The following is a 17,141-nucleotide window of genomic DNA, read 5'->3' as shown; positions in this document are numbered from 1 at the left end:
CAAAGAATAGAAGCAAGCAAAAGGAAAAAAAAAAAAAAAAAGCAGAAAACATACAAAAGAAAAACTTCAAATAGCTAAGCGAGTAAAAAACACAGTGAAACAATAAAAAGAAGAGGAGAACAGGAACAAGGATGCAGAGATTACAGAAACCTGCCTATATGGGTATGAGCGTTGATGTGTGCCTGCAAAGAGAGAGAAATAGCTTCACAAAGATGTTGGAGGATACTCCAAAAAGACTCCAGTTACCATGGATACAAGGGGTTAGGTTCTGATGAAGAAAAATTACATACACAGACACTTAATAATCACTTCTGATAAAAGTGTGACTCAGGAGGTAGCGTGGGCCAAACTAACACTGTGAAGTTTTGGTAATCGGAAACTGATGGTTTGGTCCACGGCTCCAGCTGAAATGAACTGAACTGTCCTTGCGAGTAAGATGCTATGTGAGTGTAGCTTGTAGTGTAAGGCACTGTGAGAGATCAATAACAAAGCAGTCCATTTACCATTTAGATGTTATAAGCCTAAAACCCAGTGTTTAGCAGTATGACAACCACTCCCCTACTATTGACAAAGACATATGTCTGGGAAATCTTTGACCACATAAACTTGAATTGCTCCAGCACGTCTGTTCCATGGCCATAAAAGTCTGTTTACACCAAGCAGGCTCCAGGATGTTTGTGTGCCTAAAATATTTCACTCCACTTCTTTGCAGCTTCTTGCCACAACCAAACTGTTATTACAGATATAACCAACAAATTAAAGTTCGTTAGTTGTGTGACAGATTTGAAGCAGTTTATCTTGATACATTACCCAATGTTAAATACTCAAAGTTAATTATATAAACAACCTATTTGATTTTTTTATTTATTTTTTAAAAAGTGAAAATTTCACATCATTAGAAAATAGCAAAAAAATAAATAAATAAATGGGATCCTCTGAAAGAGGTCAGTACTGTTTTCTTTGGCTAGTGCAGAATAAAATTAAAGATGTGTATTTGCATTGAGTCCTTTGGGTGTGTTGCATCAAGCGTATCGGGAGAACTTTCATACCATTCATGAGGTGAAGATGTTGCCAGTGTTTTTCCAAAGCGAGCTGTTGTTGTAAGAGTAAAAATTTAATTAGGTTAAAAAAAAAAAATAGGCAGAGATGACCAGAGATTTGTGTCTATGCTCTCTGGCTCAACACACCACATCGTGACGAAAAGCACAGACAGCAGTGTTATTTCATTATTCCGGCAGAAACTTCACACTCGCAGCATGGCACGTTACAACAAAAAGTGTTAAATAAATGAGCAACTTCAAGTGACTTCAGTCTGTAAGCTTTGGTTTGCTCCTCAAAAGCGCAACAAACTAAAATGTTCAACTCTAGTTTGGACCAAAGAGCCTAAACTGTTCCAATCGTTTCATAGTACACACCACCACTGCTCCCCTTTCCTTGTAAGATTCAGATGGCTTTGCCTCTTAGTCCTGCTGTGCATCCATTCTTTTTCAGTTCTCACACTGATCTGTCCTTTCATTATTTCAAGCAGCCAGAGCAGCTCATCTGCCTGTTGGACTTGAGCTGCGGAGAGATTGTTTCGGGTACCACAGTTTTCAGGATGTCGTTTTCTGTGGCCATGATGTGCTTGACTAGGAAGTTTGCAGCTTCACTGATGTTGAGATTGTCCTATATGAGAGAGAAGAACTCATTAAAACAACGTCCCAGTTTTGTTAACCTTGTGTCAGAACACTAACAGAGCATTAGAAGCATTTACATGATCCCACCTTTAAAAATGTGACCGATCGGACTGCTTTTACCGTCACAGAAACACCATCATGTATGTACGTCTTTAAATAAAAGCAGTAAACGTTCTTCTGGCTGCTCCACATAAGGAGTGGGTACATCTGTTTGTATAGTCTACCTCTGACACTTCTGGGCAAATCTGCACCTTATAAACTTTGACCTTTCAGAATGTCGAGTCTTGATGCCACAAGCAGCTCCAACACGTCAGTGTCAACAGCAGATGTGTAAGTGCATGCGATATTAGCAGAATTCTATGCAGCAGCATAAAAGTAAAACAATTTTACGGCGTTCTTCTGGAAATGTCGACAAACACACCGAGTACTGAGCGTGAACATTTTATTTAAACCTAGTAATTTAAATGGTCAAGATCGCAGAACACCAAATGCATGTATATCATAACTACAGCAAATTATATGGTGCCTAAAACACAAATTATCCAGCACATTAAGCAGGTAGAAAATGTATATGTCATCAAACTGAGGTTTTATAATGCCCACTCAAGAACAGAACTGAAAACAGTGGGGTTTTGATTGGAAGCAGAACTCCCCGTAGGATGTGGGAGTTTTTGAACACCAGACAGTTAACAATAACTTATGGAATTTCTTCTAACCCTGCACTGTAAATGTATCTCATGAGCATATAAAAGCCCAGTTAGCTCTATGGAGATGATCATTTCTGACTAAAGTGACCAGAGTGTGACTCAGAGATGGCTGGGATTCTTTCAATCCTAAACAGTGCTTATATTTTGAGAAGTATCCCTAGATGCACTCTTGCTCGGGGTTGTATGTTTCTTTAATGGTTGCTCTGGGAAGCAACTGATTACCTTAGCTTGGCTTCTCTTCTGACACTTAGGAACAAAGCTAAAAAAAAAATAAATCTCTGTTTCAGTCAGATAAGACTATTTTAAAATGACTGATTGATTAAAGGAGCACAATATAGTCAGCATTTGGCATCTAGGCTCTTGGCTCATTATTCCCTGCTAATATATTATATGTAAAATTAGGGAGAGATGAGTCAATATCCCCCAGGGCTTACAGTTGGGTGCTATGGTGCTGGTGGAGAAGGATGCAGGGAAGCTGTGGCTACATGTTGGTGGGAGAGATGGGAACTATAACAGCTTAAAAAGACTTCCAATAGGAAGGGTGTGTCTGTTATATGATGTTAGGAAAATGAGGTATGTTCTGTGTTTGTTTAAGAATCTGTTTCATTCCATACTTCGGAAATGACTAGCAAACTGTAGCAAACGTATTATAACTGTACTTTGGTCGCACCTTGGCAGAAGTCTCAAACCAACCGACAAAGCCGTGGTCCTTGCAAAACTGGTCCATTTTAATGCCATTGTTGGTCAGCTCCCTGCCCTGGTCACACTTGTTGGCCAGCAGCACGGTGGCGATGCTCTTTCCATTAGCCAGCATTAATTTAGAATCCAGATCTTCTTTCCACTTAATGACAGCCTCAAAGGTTGTTGGCCGTGTCACGTCGAACACTATGAAGGCCCCCATGGCTTCACGGTAGTACACTCGTGTCATGTTCCCAAAACGCTCCTGACCTGTGATTCACAAACACAGACAAACACGGAGATTCATTCATTCGTAAGACAGCGTTGTTGTTGCCAGCATCAGATCCAATGACAGATTTTCATTGTTCTTCCTGCATGTTTGCAGCAAAACAACTAATACAGCTGACTGCAGTCAGCAGTGCCTGCATTCCCATGAAACAGCACATTCCTGTAGTCTTACCATCATGTTGCACATAAACATATGGCCAATGTGACTGCTTGATTTGCTTAATTTAGACATGCAATTTGCAAGTAGGTTAAAACAGCATTTATCCCTGTACGCATGTGAAAAGTCTATATGGAAGATGTATGCACGTGGATGTACGTGGGTTCATCTGAGCTTGTGCAAGAAATGAAAATTAGAGGAGCAGGTTAGCTGTTAACAACACATTCCCTCAGAGATGCGTGATGCGGTCTAATTTGACTTGTTGGTCCGGAACAGAGCGCGTAGGTGTGTGCATCCTGCTTGCTGTGCAGGAAATGTCCTCTCAGCAGAAAAGTTAATACTAATGGATGGATGAGAGGCCACTTCTGGCTTTAATAAAAGCTCTCTGAGAAAGACAAAGTGTTGCCATTTACCATCATAAGTAAGGGGAAATTGATAGCTTCCTCCTTTCGTGCAAGGCTGTATATAAATAATTGCCATTGTGTAAGAGAAGTCACAGACAGACGTGTCACATTTGTCACTTGACAAACTGTCATTCAGTAAGCCTAGGGTGCGCTTTAAAGTTTTGCATGACTTCCAATCAAAGCATATGAAATGTATTCCCCGCATGATGAAAAGAGGATTAATGTTTCACTCCTCAGTGCCTATCTGCCCATCTGGATTAATTCAACCAGGTAGACAAACTAAATCAGATGTGACTTACTATATTTACTTGACCCTGACATAATCATTTAATTTAATGAAGAAAAATTAAACCCATAAGGCATGTACCTCTGTGTGTGTCTCACTTTGCTCGTTGTGACTGAGTAAGGTGGTTTTGTTTTTTATTAGGGCTACAAAACACTCCTGTAACTCCTTTAAATCTCCCTCACATGGCTCTAATCACATGATGCAAAATCATACCTTAAATGAATGACTGAACAACAGTGTGCTGGTCTTGTCTAAGCAGTGTGTGTGTGTCAGAGAGAGAGAGAGAGAGAGAGAGAGAGAACGTGGGTTGTGTCAGATACCAGCTCTCCACAGTGACAGTGCATCTCTATGTTGTGAACGTTTCATAAATATAGAAGAGTCATGCCTCGTTGTCACTTAGAAGATAAGTGTTATCTACCCAAAGGATCTTTTTTTCGGGAACTAAGCAGCACTGCTACAAATTTTCTAACTTTTTCTTCCTCCACTAGTTCTTTTACATTTCATATTTTAAAATACCAAAAGGAGGGAAAATGGTGTAAACGGCGTATAATACAGATCCCTTACACCCGCCATAAACTTTTGTGGAGGAAAAGCAAGTTGCCAGTTTATTTGGCCTGCTGTCACACCTACAGACAGATACAACACGTAACACACACTCAGCTTCTTCACTGCCCTACCTGCAATGTCCCACAGCTGGAGCCGCACCGTCTCTGAATCCCAGTTTAACACTTTCAGGGCGAAGTCAACTCCGATCGTAGCCCGGTAATTAGTGGAGTAGGTGTGGTGGACGTAGCGCCTGATGATGGAAGTCTTCCCGACCCCCAGGTCTCCGATGACCAGCACCTTATACAGGTGCTCTTTCCGTAGACTCTGCATACCATTGGAGTGTGAAGGATAGTTGGTCATCCCACCTGTCAGAGCTCAGCAGCGGTAGCAGTTTTCAGTAACTCTGACCTGGCTCGAGTGCGTTCCCCTGGTCTCCTGCGCGTCTTTCTCCGCCCTCCCTGTGGCGGGAGTGTGTGATTGCTGTGGGGCTGTGTTTGGGAACTTGTGACCTCGCCTCGCCACTCTGAGGAGACGTCAGTGAAGTAACAAGACTTTGCGAGTGTCTGTACTGCCCCTTTATACAACGGGTTAACCGTTTACGTGCTGGCATCACAAGTTCGTCTGACCGTTAAATATTAACGAAACTATAAGCACTAACAAGAGCAATACCCGAATCTTGCTCTTAAAGAAAACAAAAATTACACAACAGACACTGGTACCGTTTTGTATTGCGGTAGGGTAACTGAGGATAACTTTTAATTGAGAACATCACGGTGTTCTAAACATGGACCAGCCAAGGAGCAGAGGTGGATAAGTGAGTCTGTATCAAAAATACTCTTAGTGATTAGTTTTAGCCAGTTAACAGAAACGGATTTATTCTGCAACTTCAAATTTGAACCACATTTGAATTGGATATTCATCTGTTTGGGTAGTTGCTATCTGTTCTCTGGGGGAATAAAACAAACAAAAACAAGTGCTGGCATATACGTACTTAGGTTGGTTGCAGAAGTATACAATGGATTCAATAATATTAAATGCTTTAATAGGATCTACATGGATGCATATGCAGTGAGACTGTGAATCTACTGTACATATGTTCCTGCAAACCCAGCCCTCATGCCTTCAAGCCACATTATGTTATTGTGTGAATATAAAATAGTCTGGAGGAGTGTGAGAATCATCAAATGCCTGTGCGTGAGCTCAGCCAAGAAATATATGTTTGCATTTTTATAGCAGTATGCATAGGAGGCTCAAAATAAAAAAATAAAAAAAAATTATGTATTGTATTGTATCTTTATTTGTTTCAGACATATAAAACAAAAAACAATATATACACACTACATATATTTTCATTTACAGATACGAATATATATGTAGATATACACACACACACACACACACACACACACACGTATGTGTTCAGATAAACAAAAAATATATAATGAAATAAAACAAAATCGTCTGACATAATGTAACAATGTTTGGTCTGAAAAGGAGTAGGAAGAAGTATGAACATACTTATTAATTCCTACCCCTGCTCAACATCTTATTGATCCCACATAATTCACCTAATTCCCATCATCACATACTCCACACGATACACGAGGAGAACCTATATAAACTTGGCTACCGTGATTGATATAATTTGATATTTTTATACATACAATGGGTGATCATCTTTATCGGTATCATATTCTTCCAAAATCAGTTTTCGAAGTATTTTCATGAACTTACTAATTCCTGAGCATTGCTGTAGATCTATAGTAAAACTATTCCACAGTTTTACCCCATAAATAGTGACACAAAAGGTTTTAACCTTTGACCGTGCTTTAAGAATCCTTAGATTCAATTTCCCCCTCAATTCATAGTCTCCTTCTCTGTCATAGAACATCCTCTGTATATTTCCTGGTAACATATTGTATCTGGCCTTGTACATAATTTTTGCAGTTTTATATTTTATAAGATCCATAAACTTCAGTATTTTTAATTTCAAAAACATGATGTTAGTATGGTCTCTAAATCCTGCTTTATTAATCACCCTGATTGCTTTTTTTTTAATTTTACATATTGGTTGAAGTGCAGTTTTATATGGGTTTCCCCAAATTTCCACACAGTATTCCAAATATGGCAATATAAGTGAACAATAAAGTACCCGGAGTGATTTGGAAGGCAAAAAATATTTAACTTTACTTAGTACGGAGATGCTTCTTGACAGTTTGGCTTGTATATGCTTTATGTGAGGTTTCCAGCAGATTTTGTTATCTATTATCACACCCAGAAATTTTGTATCCGAAACTTGCTCTATTTCAACATTGTTTACTAATAATTTTGCTCCTGCATCTTTTTTACAATTTCCGAATAACATAAATGTAGTTTTTTCCAAATTTAATGATAGCTTATTTCTATCAAACCATGTTTTCAGTTTAATCATTTCTTGTGTGACAATTTCCAAAAGCTGCTGTAAGTTCTCTCCAGCACAAAAAATATTTGTATCATCTGCAAATAGAATAAACTGTAGTATATCTGATGTTCTGCATATATCATTGATATAGAGGATAAACAGCTTTGGTCCCAATACTGACCCCTGCGGAACTCCACAAACAATGTCCATACACTCTGATTGATATTCCCCAATTTTCACAAATTGCTGCCTGTCTCTCAAATAACTCTTTACCCATTCTAACACCACTCCTCTAATGCCGTAGTACTCCAGTTTATCAAGTAATATGTCATGATTAATTGTGTCAAAAGCTTTTTTTTAGGTCAATAACTATACATTGTCTTTTATCTATATTGTTGGTGATATTTTCGATCAGTTCCATTAATGCCAATGATGTTGATCCATTTGATCTGAAACCATACTGACTATCCGTTATTATTTTGTGTTTATCTATAAATTTGTCAAGTCTATTACTAAAGACTTTTTCCAGTATTTTTGAAAATTGAGAAAGTAGAGAGACAGGCCTATAATTTGTGAATTGGTGTCTGTCACCATTTTTAAACAGTGGTGTTACTTTAGCTGTTTTCATTTGTTTTGGGAATGTACCAGTTTGTAAGGACAAATTGCAAATGTGTGTTAAGGGTTTGGAAATGCCCTCTATCACTCTCTTAACGATTTCCATATCAATGTCGTCAGAGTCTGTAGAGTTTTTTGTTTGTGATTTCCCAACAATATCAATGATTTCCATTTCTTCCACCACCGTTAAGAACATTGAATGAGGATTGCGGTCAATGAGTCTAGTTTCTTTCTCTACAGAATCTGTTATATCAGGAATTGTTTCAGCCAAGTCTGGCCCAACACTTACAAAGAATTTATTGAACTCATTTACTACATCTCTCATATTAGTAATATTTCTATCATTATTTGCGAAATACGAAGGATAGTCTGCCTGCCCCGAGCCCTTTTTGATGATGGTATTTAATGTTTTCCAGATCCCTTTAATATTATTTTTATTCATAATCAGTAATTTTTCATAGTATTCCTTTTTACATGACCTTAAAATACTCGTTAATTTATTTTTATATTTCTTGTATTTATTTTCAGCTTCTGTGCTTCTGTTCATTATAAATTCTCTGTATAAGGTATTTTTCTTCTTACATGCATTTTGCAATCCTTTTGTAATCCATGGGCACTCTGCATATTTTTGTTTTTTACTATATTTCTTTACTGGGCAATGACTATTATATAACAGTTTAAATTTTCCTATAAAAATCTCATAAGCTTTATCAATATTTTTTTCCTTATACAGCATCTCCCATTCTTGCTTGAGTAAATCACTTTTGAATGCGTTTATTGACTCTTCTGTTCTCACTCGTTTGTATTTTATTGTGTTTTGCTGTTTAACCTTCCTGTAATTGCTGTTATACACTATAAAAACAGGTAGATGATCACTGATGTCATTAATTAGGAGACCACTTATGGTTCTATTTTCTATTTCATTAGTAAATATATTGTCTATTAGGGTTGCCGACTGTGCTGTAATCCTGCTGGGCTTAGTGATCACTGGAAAAAGTCCCAAGCTATACATTGTATTAATAAATTCCTCTGTCGCTCTCTGCTTGTTTGGATTTAGTAGATCTATGTTAAAATCCCCACAAATGAACATGACTTTTTGATTTGTCCTAATGAATGTTTTATCTACCCACTCCTTAAAAATTTCAATATTAGAACCTGGTGTTCTATATATACAGCTTACAATGACATTTTTCTCTTTTCCCATACTAATTTCTATTGTTACACACTCTAATATATTATCTACCGCCACCGTCATTTTTTCTACCATCTTGTATTTTAAATTTTTATCCACAAACAAGGCCACACCACCGCCATTCTTATTCTTTCTATTTGTAAGATTTAATCCATCTATTACAAAGTCCTCTCCTTTCTGTTTATTAATCCATGTTTCAGATACTGCAATCACACTGAATGGATGTGTAAATTTGCTTAAATATTCCCTTATTTTGTGAAAATTTGCATATAAACTTCTACTATTAAAGTGGATTATAGATATTTTGCCGTCGACCTTGACAGTTTTGTTGAATTGTTCTTCAGTATGATAGTAGCAGGTATTTTTGATGTTAAAAACGTTCAGTTCTGGATCAATGTCCTGCTCTGTGAAGTGTGTTTTGTATTCCGTGTTTACTGGTGAATTTATCTCCTGATTAGCAATCCTTTGTGGTAGCAATGTATAATTCCCAGATAATGAATTAATTGATTGTTTCATCCTTGAATACGTTACGCTTTAGCTTCCGTTGTTGTCTTCTATTACCTGCTTTGATGACTGTAGATTGTTTGTCCCGCTCCTTGCCTTTGTAGTCAAGTGACCTGTTAATATTTTTCCAGATCCTGGATGCATTTGATGACCAGCACCTTGGCTTCCTCCGGTGTACCGTTGAGCTTTATAAATATTTTACAGTTTGCAGTCCAGGTGTTCTGAATTTTACCCAGTTTCTTTAGGTATCTTGCTTTCTTCGCTATGTCAGCATTGGATTTGGTTAGATGGTCATTCATGTAGACGTTCGATCCTTTTAGTTTCCTCCCCTGCTTCAGCAGTGCATTCTTGTGTTTCCTGTTTACAAATCTTATGATGATAGCTGGTTTATCACTAGCATTTCTCCTGGGCAAGGGGTGGCATGCCTCGATGTTATTACAGTCCAGGTCGATCCCTTTCGACTGCAAGAAACCAGCTACTTGTTGCTCCGCAGAGCTCCCATCCAGATCTCCTTGCTCCTCTTTACTGCCAGCAGTCACAGCCCGAGCATATGACCGGGGTTTTATGTACAGCCCTGTGATGATCACGTCGTTCATTCTGGTATATTGCTCCAGGTCCGTGACCCTGCTCTCCAGATAGACGATCCGTTTCTCCTTCTCTGCATTCTGGTTACGTAGCGACCTTATTTCCTCGACTAAGTCTAGGATATATTTCTGTTGTAGCTTGATAGCCGATGTTTCCTCAGTTAGAAAGTCCAATGACTTTTTGATGTCCTCAATTTCATCGGCGTTCGGTGTTCTCTTAGGCCCCATTGAGCTTGTTGTCTTGCTCGCTCCGTTCACCGTCTTGTCACTGTTGATTTACTTGTTGGTGCCTTGCTAGAGGATCCTGGGCCCAGTGGCTGCTGGAGGATCCTGGGCCTGGTGGAGCAGTAGGATCCTGGGCCCGGTGGCTGCTGGAGGAGCCTGGGCCCGGTGGCTGCTGGAGGAGCCTGGGCCCGGTGGCTGCTGGAGGAGCCTGGGCCCGGTGGCTGCTGGAGGAGCCTGGGCCCGGTGGCTGCTGGAGGAGCCTGGGCCCGGTGGCTGCTGGAAGAGCCTGGGCCCGGTGGCTGCTGGAAGAGCCTGGGCCTGGTGGCTGCTGCAGGAGCCTGTGCCTGGTGGCTGCTGCAGGAGGATCCTGGGCCTGCTTGAGATTAAATCAGTTCATCCCCTGAGAAAGAGAATCCTGGTACTACTGCATTAATATTTTGCAATGCCTGCACTAATATCTTTACTTGGTTATAGAATTTAAAGCCCTGATTTACTAAAAGCGTCAGCGCTGCACAGACCAATCATCTACTCCTTATTCTGGCTGCTAACGTCCTCCTCTGTCACACCAACCCTCTGCATTTCTTAGCACAGCCTTTTAGAGTTTTCACATACTGAGCAAATGCAGAGCTTTATGTTGCTTCAAAATATTACAATGACAAAACTTTTATTTAACTTTACAAGTGTATAGTTTTAATTTCCCTTTGTATTGCTGTTTGACCCCTTTGCAGAGTACAGCTGCAGCCTGCTTAGCATTGACAAAACAGGATACTATTTAGCTTTCTGTCTAGCCATAAAACAAAATACAGAGAAGGTTAAATTCTTAAAAACAATATCCATCATATTCCTGGTTTTTGATCATTTATTGCTCACACGTATTTACAAAAATGGCACAAACATCAGACCTAAAATACTATGGCTAAAATAGTTGCAAAGCTAATTGCTTGTTTGTCCAAAAGCCTCTTGTAGCCTTTGTTTTTCTCAGAAGAGATAATTATACAATAAATAATTTTAAAGTGTTTTTGTGGATATTTTGTTGACTCCATGTGGGGGTTTTTCACATACTACTCTAAAGAGGTATGTGCCACTCTGCCTAGACATCTTGCCCCACATATAAAATTTTTCAGTTCCACCACTGACCTGTGGCAATGGGACTGAAAACACCTGAATTAGAGATTAAGTGATGTAACCCAATACTTTTGTCCACGTAATGTTTCTATATGAAGAATTTATATGTTGCAGAAATGTAGCATTTGTGGTTTATTGGTCTGTAAAACTTAGTAAATCAGAAATACAAATTATAATAATAATTTTAAAAAAAAAGAACAATTGTGGAAATTGGATCAGAGCATATACAGGATTATTTACTCAGGTTTTATGTACTTGTATTTTATTTAATTGTTGGTTTATAGCTCAAGGTACTGAGAAATATATTAAAATTAAAAGTAATTGAAATCATCAACAGCTACAACTGCAAAGCTATATACACAAAAATAAATCAACAATTGCCACCTCATTCAAAAAAATAAAAAAAATAAAATAAATAAAATAAAATAAAATCCTGAAAACACCTTTAGACAGAGCTACATTTGCAAAACTTCTGGTTTGTACTGGTTTCTAATTAGTAGAGAAAACATGGTTTAAACCCTACTCTACTATTACTTCACTTTTCAGCTAATGAACTGACATATTTCATATTTGAATCTGTGTCAAAGATGGGGAAAGGCTCTGTTGTAGTCTTGCTCTACCTTGCAGCTGTATACTTGACTAAAGCTGGAGGGAGATTGAAAGGAGGTGGTAGATCCATCCTAGGAAGAGACAGAGCACAAATATTGACTTGTGGCTTTGTTAGACAGTTACTTGAATCTATAAAGCATGTACAGGTATTGTATGCACATCTATTGGCTATTTTGACAGATATCACTATTTTTTGTCTTTCACAGAAAAACCAATGTAAGCAGGCATAGGACATTTAAATGAACAGATAGTAAGACTTTTACCCGTTTTGACTTGAGGCTTTGATTTTATAGTTTAAATGTCATTTATTATGACACAAAGAGGCAAAGAGCAGCAACGAACTGAAGACGCTCACCTGTCTTCAAACTTGTGGTTGCACTGTGACCACAAACTCTTTGCGCACACGTTTGCTTCCTGTGTTGACAGTCAGTGTATAAATCCCTGCCTTAGCATCAGTCACCCACCAGAGCTCCAGAGATTCAGTCTCTGACAACACTTCATCATTCTGGGGCAAAGCATGATTATGTAGCACATAAAAACCTTTTATTTTGAAAAGAAGTCAGAGTTAAATTCAGTTTCAAATTCCAAGTTTCCTTTACCTTGGTCCATCTGTACTGTGCGTTTGGAAATGATGTGCAGCGAATTGTCACATTTTCTCCATTTTGGACTTCAACAGTGCCATTCACATCACACGTTATTTTAATGTCATCTATTGAGGAAAACATGAGATTAATTAGATTTGTTGATCACACAAAAAACGTAAAAAAAAAAGAATTTAAAAAAAATCAACTGAGTGATGTGAAAAGCACATTTTTGTAATATGTCTTCTGCCAGTGTTGTGATCACAACATCCCTTCCACTGAACAGAAGAGTGTGTTGTGTCGTGTGTTATGAGACAATATGAAAAAGAAAACTGTCTTTTAGCAGAGCTCCTAGATTTGTTGTTTTCATTCTTACTTGGATTTGCTGAGTAAATAACTGCTGAGATTGGCAGAGACTGAGTGCTCTGATGAAACCACAAGTAATGTGAAATATTTACAATACAGCATTAGATAGAAAGATGTTGTGTATTTCTATTTAAATATTAAATCCAGGGTGGTCTACAAAGTCTGGTTTAGGTACTTAGATATGGCTTTGTGTGTACTAGGTTCTCTTACCTTTGATTATTAGCTGTGTTTTAACCTTTTTGGATCCATCAGGAAAGGTGGCCATGTCACAAACATAGATGCCTTCATCCGATTTCTTCACATCAGAAAGTATTAGATGGGAACCCAGGACATCTCTACCGTTTTTCTCAATCTGGATGGTAATATTTTGCCAGAATAGATGGAATCCATAAAATTGGCTGTGCAAACCCAGCTTTGTAGTTTTATTTGTTTCCTTACTCCATTCAATGCTGACAATCTTGTTATCAGTAGCACTTTTTAAAGTGCAGGGTAAGGAAACATTCTGGCCCACTACAGCTTCCATCTTTTCATAATGGAACAACTCAACACCCTGGATCCCTGTCAGACACATCAGATAGAGTTAGAAGTCAATATTGGTATCGAATACCCATCTTTGCTGATTCATCATAGCACGCACAAAAGGATATATACAGAATATAAAGAATTACCTTGACTGATAGGAGCAAGGAGCAGAAGAGTGAGAACCATTCTCAATACATTTCCAGTCATTTTCAAGGTCCCGATACTCATTACGGCCAATCAGGCTGAATGTATTGTGCCTAACTGAGGAAAGACAGAAACGATACACTGCCTGTTAACTGAGGTTTGAAAACCGGGCAGCACTAGCAGGATGGCTTGTCGTTACACGAAGCCACACAGAGACTCATGTGTGTATTTCTGAAGCTTTGTGATTAAAAAAAAAAAAAAAAGTTAGTTGTGACAAAAAGACACAACAAATTCAGAAAGCTGTTGATGTTTGATTTCAATTAAAACCACCTGTCTAACGTACATTCCTGCTTCCTCTCTTTTTGATCCTCTAGTACAGGGGTGTCAAACTCAAATACACAGTGGGCCAAAATTCAAAACTGGAACAAAGTCGCGGGCTAACATTAATATTTATTGAAAATAAATAAATAAATCTTCCCCCAGATATAAGAATGAATCTTTTCTTATAGACTCAAACAAGTTTTGCTGAAAAACTGAATATGGAACAAGCAAAGCTTAATACTAAACTAATATATATATATATATATATATATATATATATATATATATATATATATATATATATATATATATATATATATATATATATATATATATATATATATATATATATATATATATATATATATATATATATATATCACCCTGAGGCTGTATGCTAAGCGGAAGGAAGGGGGCCGGGGACTGGTGAGTGTCAGCACCACAGTCCAGGATGAGACAACGAACATCCAAGAATACATTGGGAAGATGGCCCCAGCTGACCGAGTGCTTAGTGAATACCTCAGGCAGCAGAAACCCAAGAAAGAGGAGGGAGACGAGGAACCATCATGGAAGGACAGGCCCCTGCACGGTATGTACCACCGGCAGATAGAGGAGGTGGCTGATATCCAGAAATCCTACCAGTGGCTGGACAAAGCTGGACTGAAAGACAGCACAGAGGCACTAATCATGGCAGCACAAGAACAAGCTCTGAGCACAAGATCCATAGAGGCTGGGGTCTATCACACCAGGCAAGACCCCAGGTGCAGGCTGTGTAAAGATGCCCCAGAGACAATCCAGCACATAACAGCAGGGTGCAAGATGCTAGCAGGCAAGGCATACATGGAACGCCATAACCAAGTGGCCGGCATAGTGTACAGGAACATCTGTGCCGAGTATAACCTGGAAGTCCCGAGGTCAAAATGGGAGATGCCCCCAAGGGTGGTGGAGAATGACTGAGCTAAGATCCTGTGGGACTTCCAGATACAGACGGACAAAATGGTGGTGGCTAACCAACCGGACATAGTGGTGGTAGACAAACAGAAGAAGACGGCCGTAGTGATCGATGTAGCGGTTCTGAATGACAGCAATATCAGGAAGAAGGAACACGAGAAGCTGGAGAAATACCAAGGGCTCAGAGAAGAGCTCGAGAGGATGTGGAGGGTGAAGGTAACGGTGGTCCCCGTGGTAATCGGAGCACTAGGTGCGGTGACTCCCAAGCTAGGCGAGTGGCTCCAGCAGATCCCAGGAACAACATCGGAGATCTCTGTCCAGAAGAGCGCAGTCCTGGGAACAGCTAAGATACTGCGCAGGACCCTCAAGCTCCCAGGCCTCTGGTAGAGGACCCGAGCTTGAAGGATAAACCGCCCGCAGGGGCGTGCTGGGTGTTTATTTATTTATTTATATATATATATATATATGCTGTATAATACCAGTAGGCCAGCTCTAATAGTAATTTGGTATGGCTTCGCGGGCCAAATATAATTAGGCTGCGGGCCAAATTTGGCCCGCGGACCAGAGTTAGACACCTATGCTCTAGTAATATTACTGACTTTCTCTTTCCACTGTCATGTTTAGTATGGCCAGTTGAGGGGTTTGTCACTTGAGTGTAAAAATACAGCTATGATAAACATTATTTGTATACATCAGTGTATGCTTTTCAAAATAAATATATATAAATATGCTAAAAACAGAAAGACAAAGAGTTACCCAAAATCAAGGTTTAAAAAAAATAAAATAAATAGTTTTCACAGAATCCACAGATCTCAAGCTCAAGGGAGAGAGTCATCTGGGGACTAATATTGTAAAAGCTCTGTCACCTTTAGCTCTCAGTATTGTATGACGCACAGCCAGCAGGCCCTGGCCATATCAGCTCAGGGACATGCTGGGGATGTATTGATGAAAATGTTCACTGAGGTACGTTGGAGCTCGTTCATGCAGAGCTCCAAAAGTCAAGCTATGGGTAGTTAGCCAACAATGAGACTGTGGAGACTAGTGGCAGACGGGGCCGGCTATACGGTGGGTCAAAAAAGGGGCAATGCCCTCTTAGACAAACGTCCTGCCCCCTTAAGTCAACTTTCTCAACTTTTAGAAGTTGACAAAGAAAATAGATTAATAATAGATTACCCACAAACTGAATATGGACAAGGTTTACTACAGTAGCTGAAAAATCCGCTTGAAAAGGCACAAACGAGATGATAGGTTTCACGTGTCGTTCGTTCTTTACCTCCGTGCACTCTTTGTACGCAGGCTACCACAGCACCCCCAACTAAACATCCTGCTAAACGCAGCTTGCCCCCGCCTTCAAGTTGAACTGAAGTTGATAAAGAGCCCATGTCAAAGTATTGTGGTTAAGTTAAATTTATTAACCTACCTCTGAGATGAAGTGCAGCTGCGAAGAACGTACTTTCTCCTGTTTGACTACGGCAGGCAATGAGGTGCGTTTATTGTCTGTCTGTCAATTTGAGTTTCCATGAAACCGCGATAAACAGGTTGTTTTTTTTATTACTATGCCAACCCTTTTTAGTTTTGTAAGTACTGGCTATATTGAGAGGTCTTATTTTATTCTTACTTCATTTTGAAAATTTATTTGAATTAGGCCATCCAATTAAGATATATTTTATGTTGTTGGTTGTAAAGATCTGGATGGATATTTTATTTTAGTCTTCTATTTCTATTCTTTTTATTTTTCAAAACATTATGAATTCTCTCTCTCTCTTTTTTAGAACCTACCCTTTTTAGTTTTGTTAATATTGGCAAAAGTGTGAAGTGTTATTGTTGGTTTTGAATATATTTGTTAAAGGCTATCCAATTGAGGTAAATGTCTTTCTTTTTTTTAGTTGTTAGAATCTGATGAGCAATATTTTATTTTATTTTATTTTTGTTTTTTTGCTTTTCTGTTTTCCCTCTGACGGTTTGCCACCTTAATGTGGTCAGGGGTTTTTCATGCCATAGTGACCATAAAAGCTAGACCATCAGTAGCTTAGCCTTCAGGTGGGACACCCAAGTTGGTCAGGTCTTAGGGTAGAGGCCTGACAAAGTGCAATCCACTTACATGACAAAAACAGTTACCCAGAGTAGGACTGCCACGATATTGGACTAGTCATGATTACGTTGACTATCAAAATCGTCAACAACTAATTTAATAGTTTAAAGCTTTATAACATCCTGAAAGACGCAGGAATAAGTAGTAGGATTTAAGAGTGTAATAAC

General features: G+C 38.9%; 3 protein-coding genes across 3 annotated transcripts; all 3 read right to left on the bottom strand.

Annotated features, from left to right (window-relative positions):
• Nucleotides 1–1,515: 1,515 nt before the first annotated feature.
• rab38b (RAB38b, member of RAS oncogene family) lies at nt 1,516–5,102 on the bottom strand. Its single transcript, XM_085364532.1, has 3 exons — nt 4,874–5,102; nt 3,054–3,331; nt 1,516–1,665 (listed from the first exon to the last, which is right to left on the bottom strand). The coding sequence occupies exons 1-3, from the start codon at nt 5,100–5,102 to the stop codon at nt 1,516–1,518; spliced, it is 657 nt and encodes a 218-aa protein (XP_085220658.1).
• A 4,290-nt stretch (nt 5,103–9,392) lies between these two features.
• On the bottom strand, nt 9,393–10,384 carry LOC146624252 (uncharacterized). Its single transcript, XM_085364529.1, has one exon. The coding sequence runs from the start codon at nt 10,264–10,266 to the stop codon at nt 9,571–9,573; it is 696 nt and encodes a 231-aa protein (XP_085220655.1). The 5' UTR covers nt 10,267–10,384; the 3' UTR covers nt 9,393–9,570.
• Nucleotides 10,385–11,794: 1,410 nt separating this feature from the next.
• Nucleotides 11,795–16,360, bottom strand: LOC146624251 (nectin-3-like protein). Its single transcript, XM_085364530.1, has 6 exons — nt 16,303–16,360; nt 13,613–13,727; nt 13,155–13,502; nt 12,597–12,706; nt 12,353–12,502; nt 11,795–12,068 (listed from the first exon to the last, which is right to left on the bottom strand). The coding sequence occupies exons 2-5, from the start codon at nt 13,692–13,694 to the stop codon at nt 12,359–12,361; spliced, it is 684 nt and encodes a 227-aa protein (XP_085220656.1). The 5' UTR covers nt 13,695–13,727; nt 16,303–16,360; the 3' UTR covers nt 11,795–12,068; nt 12,353–12,358.
• Nucleotides 16,361–17,141: the final 781 nt, after the last annotated feature.

The sequence above is a fragment of the Diplotaxodon limnothrissa genome, linkage group LG10, assembly GCF_057381915.1.
Source record: "Diplotaxodon limnothrissa isolate DT_005_m linkage group LG10, D_limnothrissa_male_GT1.1, whole genome shotgun sequence".
Taxonomy (NCBI): Eukaryota; Metazoa; Chordata; class Actinopteri; order Cichliformes; family Cichlidae; genus Diplotaxodon; species Diplotaxodon limnothrissa.
Note: the sequence above shows the minus strand (reverse complement) of the source record. Positions and strands in the feature narration are given on the sequence as shown.

Excerpts from the sequence above, each read along its gene's own strand:
- rab38b (XM_085364532.1), bottom strand. The coding sequence starts at position 5,102 with ATGACCAACTATCCTTCACACTCCAATGGTATGCAGAGTCTACGGAAA. Across the intron at positions 3,332-4,873 it reads CCAGCTGTGGGACATTGCAG|GTCAGGAGCGTTTTGGGAAC; the intron begins GTAGGGCAGTGA and ends TGTGAATCACAG. Across the intron at positions 1,666-3,053 it reads GGTTTGAGACTTCTGCCAAG|GACAATCTCAACATCAGTGA; the intron begins GTGCGACCAAAG and ends TCTCTCATATAG.
- LOC146624252 (XM_085364529.1), bottom strand. The coding sequence starts at position 10,266 with ATGGGGCCTAAGAGAACACCGAACGCCGATGAAATTGAGGACATCAAA.
- LOC146624251 (XM_085364530.1), bottom strand. The coding sequence starts at position 13,694 with ATGAGTATCGGGACCTTGAAAATGACTGGAAATGTATTGAGAATGGTT. Across the intron at positions 12,707-13,154 it reads AACACAGCTAATAATCAAAG|ATGACATTAAAATAACGTGT; the intron begins GTAAGAGAACCT and ends TTTCCTCAATAG. Across the intron at positions 12,503-12,596 it reads CACAGTACAGATGGACCAAG|AATGATGAAGTGTTGTCAGA; the intron begins GTAAAGGAAACT and ends GCTTTGCCCCAG.